Below are 14,624 nucleotides of genomic sequence, written 5' to 3' on the forward strand. Positions count from 1 at the left end.
GAGTAGCTGAGACTACAGGCATGAGCCACCATACTCTTGTCTCTTGATTTCAGTAGAGAAGGCATTGAGATTATGGTTGACTCTTGCTAGATTTTACTTACTCCGTTAGTCTACACAGATAGCTTTTCTTTCCATAATACTTATAATCCTTTTGTCTTTCTATGGGATTACAGTTTCCCAAAAGCTTTTGCTGCTGTTCCACTGCTTCTTGGAGTGTAGCCAATGTGATTTTTCTAAAGCACAGATTTGTTTACCTGCTTTCTGTCCTAATTCTCTGTTTAAAACCCTTTGATGACTTCTCATTATTTTAGAAAGAAATCCAAACTTCTTAGCTTTGCTTATATGACACTTAAAAGGCTGCTCAGTCTTCTAGTTTTTTCTCTTGATAGTCCCTCTTTTACTCTCCTCTAGTTTTACTGAACTGCCAGTACTTTGAACACACTTTGTGCTTTTTCTCCTCCAGGTCTATGTGTATACTGTTTCCTCTGCCTGGAATAATCTTCTTTCTCTTTACCTGGCTTGTTTCTGTTCTTTCTTCAGGTCTCAGATTCTAGGAAGCTTTCCATCAACCTGTCATCACTGGGACGAGTTGGCCATCCCCTGTGCTTGTGTAGCTTCTATCAAATCATAATACTTAAGATGTGATGTTTAAATGTTTACTTGGCGTTCTCCTCTACTGAACTCTAAGCTTTGTGAGGGTAGTGACGGTGGCTTTGTCTATTGTTTTGTTTCCCTTAAATCTAAATGTGTGCCTGGCACATAGTAGCCTCCAGTAAATGCCTGTTTAATGAACAAACAAACCTGTGAAGTGACTGATAGAGTGCTTAGTCCCCTTCAATTTTCAGGATGGAGAGATGGAGAATAAGGACCTCACACAAAATCACACAGTACTTGGTGGAAGAAGCTGAACTATGACTTACCCCTCAGAGGAATGCATTTTGCATTGGAAGATGCAAAGAAATTCCCAGTACATTGTCTTTCCTACTGGGTCTGTGTGAGAAGAGGCTGATCGATGCCTCTGGTGGGTGGGTAAATGCATGAGCTTTTGGTAGTTGGATGAATGGGTTTACCGATGAGTGATTCTCTTTCCCTCCCTCTTCCTTCCTGTTCACAGCATCAAGCTGAGCTCCCAGACTCTGATACAGGCTGGAGATGATGAGAAGAACCAGAGGACGATCACTGTCAACCCTGCCCACATGGGGAAAGCATTCAAGGTTATGAATGAACTGCGGAGGTACTTTTTCTATCTTGTCTGTGCCCTTGCAGAAGGAACTTGTCCATGAGCTTCATCAAGGACTGAGAATAGAAGTCAGAATATGACCACTTAGGGAATTCTGACTCTTTCCACCCACTCTCAGTCACTTGGTTTCCCCTTTCTTTCTCTCTGTCTCTCTGTCTTTTTTTTTTTTTTTGAGATGGAGTCTCGCTCTGTCACCCAGGCTAGAATGCAGGTGATGTCATCTCAGCTCACTGCAACCTTTGCCTCCCAGGTTCAAGCAATTCCCCTGCCTCAGCCTCCCGAGTAGCTGGGATTACAGGTGCATGCCACCATGCCCAGCTAATTTTTGTATTTTTAGTAGAGATGGGGTTTCGCCATGTTGGTCAGGCTGGTCTCGAACTCCTGACCTTGTGATCCACCTGCTTCAGCCTCCCAAAGTGCTGGGATTACAGGTGTGAGCCACCACACCTGGCAGGTTTCCCCTTTCAAACTCTGCTTGAGACAGAATGACTTTGCCAGAAAACTGTCTTTCCTTTGTATGTATTTAACACCTATCATTTTAATGATTAATCACAGGGGAAAAATCCTTTATGGTTACAGCAAGTCTGTTCATAAACTTGATTTCCAACAGAACGAGCTACTTGGAAACCAGTAATAGAATGATTGCAACACCCACACACAATTGCAGATTAAAGACTGGATGTCATGTATTTTCTTCTGGTTTCACTCTCTCTTTTACTGGTCTGAACGTAGGTTGGCAAGACAACCACATGGGTGGAAGAATACCTGGCTCCTTAAATGTAAAGAGAGAAATGAAATGTGAATATACACATCCTCTCTGAGCTAACAGTGAGGGGTACACAGGCCGTTTGTAAGGCCAATGTGCATGTTTGACAAGCTTGTTATAAGGCAGGTTCAGAGCGCTGAACATATGTTTCTGTACATGTTTTTTTGTACAAAGCCTGTGCACATGATCTCTTCTTTACCAGAGAGCTCAGAAGCTTCCTTTGCCCATGCAATTATTTACTGCATACTTCATCCTGTTATGAGGTGTAATTGTTTATTTCATCTTTTCTGTGTAGCTCATGAACTCTCTGAAGGCAGAGGCAACTTTTGAGTAATTTTTATCTCTAGCACCTGGCACTTCATAGGCGCTTCTATTGATTCACCAAAGATGCCCAGAGGCACTGGCTAGGCCTTAGAATGAGTCAGTGGGGTACAAAGTAAAAAATATAAATAGGTCAATGAAAATAATCCTTCCGTAGTACGAATAGGTATTATGATGGAGGAATGCATCCACTGCCTGACAGGTGGTAGGTACGCAATAATTATTTGTTTCTTAAAGAGGGCTACAGAAGCAAGTATGACAGGTGGGAACTTTGGAGAAGAGGGTTGATGCTTGAGCTGAATTTTGAATGACAAATAAGAGTTAGAGAAATGAAGGGTAGGGGGGATAGGGAGAAGCCTTCCAGGCAGAGAAAATGGCACATAGCCAAAGAAGTGTGTGTTGAGTGGGGAGTTGAACTACTTTTAAACAAAAGTTCTACCTGATTCTATGTTTGTTTTCTTATTTCTCCTTTCTACAGGGCCTAGTCTTTGGCATTAATAACCACGTTAAATTAAATTTGCCTTATGCTCTACTGCTCAATTTTTATTAGGCCTCCTGCCAGATTTCCTGGAAGCTCTGCTCATAGCTGTCTTAGGCATCGGGCTGTGCTGATGTCCATGCTTATGGGCATGGTTCTCTTGTTAACTGAAGAATTTGTCTTGTATTCCCTAGACACTATTGAAATTCCTCATTTAGTTCTTTTGGGTATGGCTTGTGCCCTTTGTCTGATTGAGGAGTCTTTCACCAGGCCTTATTTTGCCTGGTATTATAGTCAACTCCAGTGATGGCTGAAAGGGAGAATTTAGGAATAGATATGTACACAAGATTCCCTGCACCCTTGCTTTCTATTACTAACATCTTTTCTTTGTTTGTGTGTTTTGTTTTGTTTTTTAAAGAGACAGAGTCTTGGTCTGTCACTTAGGCTGGAGTGCAATGTCCCAGTCACAGCTTACTGTGACCTTGAACTACTGAGCTCAAGCAGTCCTCCCACCGTGGCCTCCCAAAATGTTGGGATTATGGGCATGAGCCACTGTGCCCAGCCCCCTTTTCCTTAATTACTTTTTTAAAAAGACATCCTAAGTTCTCATTACTTCTGTTACAAGTTACTAGGTTTTTCTCTTTCCTTAAAAGGATTCACTTAGATTTAGCCATCTCCAACAGTCCTGCTTCTTCTTCTCTTTTGTATAATTCAGCATTTGTCAAACTCTGTTCTGAGAAATGCTAGTTCCCTTAAGATGCTCTGTGAGAAAAAAGAGCTCTGTGCCCCAATGAGTTTGAAGAATGCTATATACTGTACCCCTCTCTGAGGTTCATAATGCCTACTGTCATATTAAACGCTCTGAGAAGTCCTGCACTAAACTTGCTTGATCAAGGGTTTTCCACACATATTTGACTATAGAGTCTTCTTTGGTGGTGGTTGTAGATAGACCAAGTGTTTTGTGAAATTTGTTTTGGGAAATACATTTCTAATACCAGACATAGTCCTTTGCTGAAATTTAAGTGAATAATCTTATTCTCCCTCTTTTTGTGTTTTTTCAAATGGACCATAATCTGTATATATTTGACTGGCTGGGAAAATTTTAATTCAGGTTTAGGTATAGATTTTCCTATCATTTTTCTTTTAATTTTTGTTTTGTAAAAGGAATATATTTGTTATAGAACATTTAGAATATACAGATGAGCAACAAGTCATCTATAATTTTAGTACATAGTGGTAACCATTGTAATACTTTGGACAATATACCTCTCTTCTTTAGAATATATGTCTCATTGCAAAAGACACTGTGGCACAATAAAAGTCTCTACGTTCCTTAGCTTAAATCATTTTAGCAAAATATTTATTTATTTTTATTTTTATATTTTTATATTTATTTTTTTGAGGCAGAGTTTTGCTCTTGTTGCCCGGGCTGGAGTGCAATAGTATGATCTCGGCTTACCACAACCTCTGCCTCCTGGATTCAAGCAATTCTCCTGCCTCAGCCTCCCGAGTAGCTGGTATTACAGGCACCCGCCACCATGCCCAGCCAAATGTTTATGTTTTATATAGCTAATGGCTACAAGTCTGTAGCTAAGACCAAGATTACAGTAGTTCAATGTATAGAACTTACAGATAAGTTAATTTAGTAACTTTGCATTTTGGCTTTGGTTTTTGGCTATGTTGCTTAAAAAGTTTTATGGGTTTTGATGGGTGCCTGCCCACCTCCATTCCCATCTGACCGAGAGTATTTAAATTGGCTGTAAGTCTTTTGGCTCTAAGTCCTTGGCCATAGGGGTCCCACCAAGGGACAAGATGGACCTGGGGCAGGCAGGCACACTACCCTGGCAAAGAGATAGGACAGAATGAAAGTTTGGCCATCAATGCTGTCCCTGGCAGATCTTGTCTAAAAGGGTGAGAATGTAAATTAAAAATAAAATTTTAAGTCCTGCAGTGGACTGGAACAGACCATCCCTTGGCCAAGGGGACCCCTGAGTAACTTTGAAAATGGAGTTCTCAGCCATGATGGGATGGGAGGGTGGTCAGACCCCCTCCCTTGGTGACCGTGATTAAGCTTTCCTCCCTAAGGTTCTAACAAAAAAGACCCCACCACTGATATCAACAAACTTTCTGACACTGTCCTTCCTTTTTTACCTGATAAGAGACCACTGGCCACAGGAGTGGTTCTGGCTAGTCTTTTTTGAGAATGCGCAGTAAGGGGTTTCACGGCCTCTGCTTCACTTTTTAACGTCAGAGGACTGAAAACTCCGCCCTCTGATCACCTCAGTTTTTGAAGTTGGAGAGCAAGAACCTCAATTGCACATGTGTACGTTTCTCCTTTCATAAATATTCATGGCTCCTTCAATAGCTTATTGAATATGTGTATTTGGCCACCTTGATCGCATGAATTCCCGTTTCTTTTGCCACACTCTCAAAATATCTTGTTTCTGGCTTCTGACTGGAGGCTGTGCTTCCCAGCCTGTCAGAATAGCCACCCTGCAGGCCGTAACCTTTAAAAGAAATAAAGTTTCCTCTTCTTTTAAACAAATAAACAAACAAACAAACAAACATGTGCCTTAGTTGGGCATGGGAGTTTGTGACTGTAATTCCAGCTTTGCAGGAGGATCACTTGAGCCCAGAAATTTGAGGCCAGCCTGGGCAACATAGTGAGACCCATCTCATTAAAAAAAAAGAAATTTACGTCTCAACCTAACTTAACACTATATTGAACACATTTTTCTGTGTCATTAACTGTTCTACAATATTAATTGGATCAATGATATTCTATTTTTGATTTATTTTTTAAAAACAGTTCCCTATTGTTAGATGTCTAGGTTTTCCCAGTTCCTCCTATAAATAACCCCTGCTATGGTTGTCTTTGTAGCCATATAACATAGTGGTTACAAACATAGACTCTGGTTTCAAATCTTGGCTCTAGTACTTATTGTGTGACCCTAGACAAGTTAATTAATCTCTCTGATCTCACTTTTGTCAACTATAAAATGAGGCTAATAAGAGTACCAGTCTTGCTGGCTTGTTAAGAAGATTAATGAATAAAGTGCTTAAAAACACTGACAACACATATATTACTGTTGTTGGATACTTGTGCACATTCATGATTATTTGTATAGAAGAGAAGTAGAATTGCTGATTTGAACAGCCTGTAGAATAATAATAATAATATTCCTTAGATACTGTTGTGAGATTCTGGTACGTAATGAATATTCTGTAAGCATTAGCTATGATGATGATGATGATGATGATGATGATGATGTGCTAAGCACTGTGCTAGGTTCAGGAATATGGCAGGAGATAAGAGGACCAAAATCTTGCCCTTAATGAAGCTTGTATTCACATGTTGTTGAAAGGCTACATCAAATTCCAAGGTAATTAAATGGCTAACTTCTGAAAACTAGAGTGGAAAGGGGTGGCAGGGAGGAAGGGGGTCTGCATTGATACTTTATTGATCTGAGTGAGTTTATTGGGAACTAGAGAGAGGCTGGGTATACTTATGGAGGTCTGGGCTAAAACATCTTGCCATCCAGGGGTTAAGCTACTAAAATGTTACATGATATTCCAGGGATCTGGGATTCTTTCTTGCATTGCTTTCACATTCCCTTCCCTTAATTTTAAGCTATTTGAGTTCAAGCACATGTTATTTGCAATTTATGAATCACAAATTCATGAGTTTCCTATTCTTTTTACCTCCATGGTAGAGAATGGCTGTTGGCATAGTAACTGCCAAGCCTTCTTCCTCCTTTTGCACTTCGTTGCTCTGCTGTGGCCAGATCGCAGCTGCTGCTTCTGAGTGGCAGAGCTCTAGTGACTCTTACTCCTGACTTACCATTCAGCCAGCAAAGGGGACTGTGGGCCTTCTTAGAATAGCACATCCTAACCAGGCCTGAAAAGAAGAGGGCAGAGAGAATGGAACAACCAGTGAGTAGAATCCACATGCAGTCTTTCTTTTCTCATTTTGACAATTTTAATCTCCCATTTCACCATTGCAAACAGTTCTCTGCTCTCATTTTTTTTTTTGATGATCTGTCACTATGCTTTTATTATTGTTATGAACCATCTTAGCATATTGCTTTCTGTTTTTCTTTTGGTAACAGCTTTATCAAGACATAATTCAGATGCCATACAATTTACCTGTTTAAAGTATACAGTTTAATGGCTTTTAGTTTATTCACAGAGTTGTGCAAGCACAATCTTAGAATATTTTCATCACCCTAAATAGAAACCCTGTATTTCTTAGCAGTCATCCCCTCCATAGTTTACCCTGTCCTTACCACCACTCCCCATCAGCCCTAAGCAACCACTAGTCTACTTTATGTCTCTATAGATGTGCCTGTTTTAAAAATCATACAATATATAGCCTTTTGTATCTGGCTTCTTTCATTTAGCATAATGCATTTAAGGTTCATTCATGTTGTAGCATGTCTCAGTACATCATTCCTTTTTATTGCAGAATAATATTTCATTGTATAGATATATCACATTTGACTTTTGGCTATTATAACTAATGCTGTTATGAACATTCATGTACAAGTTTTTGTGTGGATGTATGTTTTAGTTTCTCTTAGGTATATGTCTGAGAATGAGATTATTGGGTCATATGGCAACTATAATCTTTGGAGGAACTGCCAAACTGTTTTCAGAGCAGCTGCACCATTTTACATTTCCATCAGCAGTGAAACTTCTAATTTCTTCACATCTTCTCTGACACTTGTTACTGTTTGTGCTTTTGATTATAGCCATTCTAATGAGTGTAAGGTGGTGTCTTGTTGTGGTTTTGATTTGCATTTCTCTGATTGTTAATGATGTTGAGCATCTTTTCATGAGCTCTTTGGTTATTTCTAATCTTATTTGGAGAAATGTTTGTTCAAATCTCTTGTTCATTTTTAATTAGGTTATTTTTCTGTTTATTATTGAGTTGTAACAGTTTGAGTTCTTCACATATTCTAGATACAAGCTAATTATCAGGTAGATGGTTTGCAAAAACTTGTTTCTCATTCTATGGATTGTCTTTTCATTATCCTGATGGCATCCTTTGAAGCACAAGTGTTTTAAATTTTGATACCTAATTTATCAGTTTCTTTTATTGTTTGTGCTTTTGGTGTCATATCTAAGAAACCATTGCCTTATTTGGAGTCATGAAGATTTACCCGTGTGTTTTCTTCTAAGAGTTTTTATAGTTTTAGCTCTTACTTTTAGATCTATGAGCCATTTTAAGTAAATTTTTGTATATGGTGTGAGGTAGGGATCCAACTTCATTATTTTGCATATGGCTATCCAGTTGTCCCAGTACCATTTGTTGAAAAGACTATTTTTTCCCAGTTGAACGATCTTTCCACCTTGTCAAAAATCAATTGAACATAAATATGAGGGTTTGTTTCTGGACTCTCAATTGTATTTTATTGATCTATATAGCTATCCTATACTAGACCACACTGTCATATTTTTTGAGATGGGGTTTCACTATGTTGTCCAGGCTGGTCTTGAACTCCTGGGCTCAAGTAATCCTCCTACTGCAGCCTCCTGAGCATCTAGGATTATAGGCGTGTACCGCTGCACCCAGCTACACACTGTCTTTTTTTTTTTTTTTTGCTGGTTATTCCTCCCCTCAACCTCTTAACCATCTCACACGTCTGAATTCCAGAACCATGTAACCACTTGCCTGCTTGGTAACCTTACTTACACATCCAGTGGGCAGCTCAAACTTAACATGTTCAAAACTTAACCTCTAATCTTAAATGAAATATTATATGGAAAAAAGAAGATATGGAGTAAAAGTGAAGCAATTGAAAAAAAACCCTTTTTTAAAATATATTTTTTTTTCAAAATATGAAAAGTTAACATTTGCTAAATATTTACTATTAGCACTATGCATTACCTGATGTACAGCACATCTTAATTCTGTGACACTCTGGGGACATTGTATACTTGGCTACACTAGAGAGTGGTGAGGCAGAGGTTTGAGAGGCTTGAACTCAGGTAAGTTTGATTTGAGAGCCTGAGCTCCTTCCTAACAGCTACACTGTACTTTTCCACAAATGGCAAAGTGTCTAGTCCTACTTTTCTCTCCTCAAGATGGAGTAGTGATAGCTCAGTAAAAAGGATCCCGTAGGATCCCAGGTAAATTGAATAGGAGTGCTTGTGAGCCATGCAGTGCTTTAGAGCTACTACTTCCCTCTTCCATGTAGCATGTATACATAAAGATGTCTCCAGTGCGCAGACAGACTTCCCCACCCCCAGGGAAAGCCCATCTTAAGTATTTGGCAAGTTTCTTTTGGCCAATTTCCCAGGTTAGAATTTCTCTGGCCTTAAGATACACTTTCCACCCATCAGAACTGCTGTCATTTATTTACTTAACTGGATTCTCCATCTTTATTCTTCATTCCCTTGTGTTTCTTTCCCATTTGTTCAAAAATTGTCAGGCTCCCTGGGTTTGTGCAAGATAACACACCCTAACATTGTTTGTTCAGCTCCTAGCACTGAACATTTGTTCAGCATTTCTGACTCTTCTCTGCCAACAATTTTCTTATTAGTTACCAAAAAATGTAACCGGTTACTCTATTTTTTAATTTTTTTAGACAGAGTCTTGCTCTGTCACCCAGGCTGGAGTGTAGTAGCATGATCTTGGCCCTCTGCAACCTCTGCCTCCTGGGTTTCAAGCGATTCTCATGCCTCAGCCTCCCTAGTAACTGGGATTACAGGCATCTGCCACCACACTGGGCTAATTTTTTTTTTTTTTTTTTTTCGTAATTTTAGTAGAGATGGGGTCTCACCATGTTGGCAAGGCTGGTCTCAAACTCCTGGCCTCAAGTGATCTGCCCACCTCAGCCTCCCAAAGTGTGGTTACTCTTAAATAGCAGTGATAATTCAATTTTCTTCCTAAAATTGTTGATGTAAGTAAAAATGTCCAAAATGAGTCTATTCATGTTGGAAATGCATTTTTAGAGTAAAATTTAATGAGACTAAAAGGCCATTTTCAGATGGCACCTGTAATCCCATTCAGCCCCCATGATATGTGTCCCAAAGGCAGCTAAAACAGGTGAGAAACTGGGGTGAGCTTATTTGCCCATGGTCTCATAGCCAGTTAGGGGCAGAGCCAGTTCTGTTCCTGGTTGCACTGGTTTATCCTGATATAGTTGGTGATTAGGGTCTGCTGTCCATTGCAGGGTAAAGTCTCAATCCCCCGGTTTTGCCTCTTGCTGCCAAAGGTCTCACCCTTCCAGGAAACCTCCTTAACGATACCTTATTCTACTTCCTGACCACTTCTCCCTGTTGAGCTAACCTGTCTTCTGTCTTTTCTCATTCTGAGTGTCAGCCAATCATGAGGCATTGTGGTACTGTGGAAAAGCTACTATATCTGGAGTAAGGAGAATTGGATTCAAGACTTAGGCTTCTGTGGCTTTGGGCATCTTTTTCACCTCTCTGAGTTTCATAGACCAGATGATCTCTAACAGCATTTGCAGCTCCAGCCTTCTCAGGCCTTGTGATTCTATTTCTCTGATAGGTGAACCTAAACAGATATCTTAGTAGTTGACAGTGACTTAATGTGCTGCACCAGAGATAGCAAATATGTAGCTTTTCTTCCATCTGTCAACCATGGCAGACTCATTAATTGGCCTCAACATTCTCACACAGAATCTAGTCATGACCTCAGCCCTCTCAAACCAGGGTAGCGTGCCAAGCAACCACTACTAGTGGCTTACAGTTGAAGTGGATTTGTCCTCCTTGTCTTTCCTCCTCTCTCCAGTGCTTTAATCTCAAGGAGGGATGAGTGGTGATCAGGATACCACTCAAGTTAAGAGCATGGGTTCTGGGCTTCAGCTGCCTTCATTTAAATCCCGTTTCCACTGTTCCTTTTCTGTGTGGCCTTGGGAAAATTACTTCTCTGGACCTCAGTTTCTTCACTTGTAATATAGGCATAACAATTAGCCCTATCTCATGGGGTTGTAGAGAGGATTAAAAGAAGTAATATGTGCAAAAAAGTGCTTAGAACAGTGCCTGGCACATGTAACTCAATAAATATTAACTATTATATTGTTAACAGTCATGATAAGAGCTTAGAAGAGTGATGAAAGAAAAATTCTTGGGTTGATGGAAGCTCGTGGCACCCTATCAATCTCTAAAGTAGTCAGATCTCCATTCTGTCTATGAATGTGGATTGATTACATTTCATTCATTAATTTATTTATTCAGTAAAAATTTAGCGTCTAATATGTGCTAGGTATGCAGCCAGGTGTCTAGGATACAACATTAAATAAGACAAGTCCCTTTCTGAGTTCAGTGGGGGTGACAAACAGAAAGGTAATTACAATATTTTTAATAATTTCAGTGACTGGAGTTTGCACAGGGTCTTTAGGGAGCACTGTGTTTGCAGGCAGAGTCTTCTTGTTGAAAGTGTTAAATCTGGGTGGAAAGAGAAATACCTAAGGCTGGCTTGCCTCTTACTAGTGTTGCATATACAGTGGATCCCGTGGGGAATTGTTAGTACTTGGTCTTGCTGGTGACACACTCAGTGGTATGCTCATGTTCCTCAGCATTCATTCGGTCACTCAAATGACAGCCCCAAGCTTTTGCCACTGTTCCCTGAGCCGCTAAACCCCTAATTCTTAATCTGAGCTGATGGAATTGGGGAACAGAGAGGTGAAGATAAATGAAGCAGCCCAGAATTTACAGCCAGAGAGTAGTTGGATCTCTCCATGGACCTTAGGAAAGCATGAATGTCAGGTTTATCAGGGACTTGGAAAAGTCAATGAATCCACCCCCCTCTCTAACTCAAGATAGAGCAAGTCCCTGTGACAGCTTTGTATAGTGATAGTGTGAAATCTGGGTGGGAGAAAAAAATACCCTTGTAAGATGAGGGTAGGTGTCCATGCTGTGACCCATCCTGTCCTCTCACTGGTGTCTTACAGTAAACAGCTGTTGTGTGACGTGATGATTGTGGCAGAAGATGTCGAGATAGAAGCCCACCGTGTGGTCCTGGCAGCCTGCAGCCCTTACTTCTGTGCGATGTTCACAGGTATGGTGAGTGACCAACATTAACCCATGGTTATGGGGCTGCAGCCCCACTGGGAGAATGTTGGGGGTGTGACATGAGGGGAGGGCGGAAAGAGAAAGCCCTTAGCCCACCGTGAGGGGCTTCTCTATGCCAGATATTGTGCTTTGTGCCATGGAGGACTTGATGGAACCAAGTCCAGGCCAGTTGGGCATGTCGCCCGTGTCCACCATGAGGAAAAAAGGTAGACTCACATAGTCCATTAGTTCTCAAAACTCAGCCTGCACCATAATCATGTGGGGGAGATTGTTAACAATGTAGACTCCCGGGCTCATGGCCAGGCCTTCTGATCTCTCACTTTGCAGATGGAGGACACTGAGGCTGAGACAAGGGAAGAGACCTGCCCAAGGTCACAGTGAATGAGTGGGACTTGGCTTCCTGGCACCTGGCCCAGTGCTTTACCAGCTGGCCTACCTATTGTCCTTCCCTAGACCTTCATTCCAGACAGGGGCCCTGGGCCTCCTCTAGTCTTTACAGAGTGGAGGAGATTTGGAAAAATGATGATGGATTTTGAGGGGGATGAGAAATAGGTATAATCAATATCTGGCATTCAGTTTCAGCACCTTTGCCAACTTTCCAGGGTCCCTATTTACTGGGCATGCCCAATAGTCTTGTCCAAATATTTCCCATCTGTTAGTTCTGAGATTGAATTACCTGAAACCCACGGGCTAATCTTCCTGTCTATAGTTTCTCTCAGCACCTCCCCTGAACCAGGTACTTTCAGTGCTCTATAAATCACTGCTGACAGAAGGAGGCCATCTGGGCTTGGTGAGACCTCCAGACTGGGTCAGGTGTTCCTTCTACATGCTTTCCAAGTGCCTGTGCCTGCTCTAAGTATGGCAACTGTCACCCTGCATAATTGTCTGGTTCCTGGGATCTATAATGCCCATGCCCTGTATCTCATGTAACTGACTGCTTTCCATCCTGCAAATGTCTCCTCCTCAGGCAGGCCCCCTCTCACCACTCTGACCATAGTTCCACACCAGGCCTCTCTCTATCCTATAACTTGACTTCATCTTTTCATAACATTTATCACCATCTGAAAATCATCTTGGTTTGTTGTTATGTGTTTTTCACCCGTCTCTCCTCACTAGAATGTAAGCCCCATGAGGACAGGGACCTTGTTGGGCTTGTTTGTTACCATATACTGAGCACCTGGTACATGGCAGGACACAAATATTTTTTAAATGAGTGAATGAAGTGTCTCCTGCACCTTACTGTGAGCTTTGGGCACTTGGGGAACATGTCTTGTTATTGTTGAATCCTCCATACCCACCACAGGAGGTAGTGAATACGTGAATGTCTGAAGAATGAACACAAGCTTGCTAATGATGGGTGAGTGCAGGCATATTTTTGCTGAATGGGCTGTAACCCTTTTCTAATATGGTGCGCAGCTGGGAAAGACTGGTTTTGTTGGGAGAGACTTGGCACTTGTGCATTGAGAGTTTGTCACATGTGTGTCCCCCTTGACTTGTCATGTGAAGGAGCTGGTCTCAACTTGGAGTCATGCCTCTGCTAAGTGGACCAAGCTACTCTTACCTTACTTTCATCCATGAGCCAGGAATTTCACATTGTAGCCTGGAAAACTAGCTAAGTTCAGTATCTGGAAATTTTTTTTTTTTTTTTTGAGACGGAGTCTTGCTCTGTCGCCCGGGCTGGAGTACAGTGGCCGGATCTCAGCTCACTACAAGCTCCGCCTCCCGGGTTTACGCCATTCTCCTGCCTCAGCCTCCCGAGTAGCTGGGACTACAGACGCCCGCCACCTCGCCCGGCTAGTTTTTTGTATTTTTTTTAGTAGAGACGGGGTTTCACCGTGTTAGCCAGGATGGTCTCGATCTCCTGACCTCGTGATCCGCCCGTCACAGCCTCCCAAAGTGCTGGGATTACAGGCTTGAGCCACCGCGCCCGGCTAGTATCTGGAAATTTTGAGCTGCATTCCCTTTTGAGTTGTCTTAAACTCTAGTTGCAAGGCCTTTATTTCCTTTTTCCCCCCTTTCCTTCATCCATCTATATTTTAAAATAGTTCATCTTGTCTGTAGTAGTTATTTAGCTATAACTTCAATAAATACCTCTGCCGGTTATTCTTTGTGTGTGGGGTTTGGAAAGTTCAGTGTTGAGAGAGGAATCTGTTTGGAATTGCAATGAATTGTCATGCTGGCTCCACTTTTTGCTGATGAACTTGCCTCTGAAGTAGCGGAAGTGTCATAGCAAAACCAAAGTGATTTTACAAATTGGAAGAAAAAGTGCTTCTGGGGCATTCTTAGATTCTAGGAATTGAAGGGACGGAGGAGAATCAAGAGAAGAAAGCAGTGTAATACAATGCCCAGCCCAAGCCTTCCATTAAACCTGGTTACCAACCATCCTTCCACCCATCCATTCACCCATCCATCCAAATACTATTCACATGTGTTTATTACAGATAAAAATCAGAAACTGTGGGCAAGCAATAAGTAAGAAATTATGTGTACTACAATATCTAGGTAAGAATATGGTTTAGGTCTTTTTAGATTTTATATTTATAAATGTATACATATATAAAATATATATTTTAACAAATAAGTGCATTCATTGTGTACAGTAGAATAGTCTTCTTCTTTTTTTTTTTTTTTGAGACAGAGTCTTGCTCTTTTGCTCAGGCTGGAGTATAGTGGTGCAATCTCAACTCACTGCCACCTCCGCCTCGTAGGTTCAAGTGATTCTTGTGCCTGAGCTTCCTGAGTAGCTGGGACTACAGGTGTGTGCCACCATGCCTGGC

General features: G+C 41.3%; 1 protein-coding gene across 1 annotated transcript in view; it reads left to right on the top strand.

The window, feature by feature from the left end:
- KLHL3 (kelch like family member 3) overlaps nucleotides 1-14,624 on the top strand; it is a 122,701-nt gene that overhangs the window by 14,628 nt on the left and 93,449 nt on the right. Inside the window, exons 2-3 of the mRNA XM_023195669.3 lie at nucleotides 1,115-1,234; nucleotides 11,727-11,833. Of these exons, the coding sequence (XP_023051437.1) occupies nucleotides 1,115-1,234; nucleotides 11,727-11,833 (227 nt within the window). The remainder of the gene's footprint in view (nucleotides 1-1,114; nucleotides 1,235-11,726; nucleotides 11,834-14,624) is intronic.

The sequence above is a fragment of the Piliocolobus tephrosceles genome, chromosome 4 (genome assembly GCF_002776525.5).
Source record: "Piliocolobus tephrosceles isolate RC106 chromosome 4, ASM277652v3, whole genome shotgun sequence".
Classification (NCBI taxonomy): Eukaryota; Metazoa; Chordata; class Mammalia; order Primates; family Cercopithecidae; genus Piliocolobus; species Piliocolobus tephrosceles.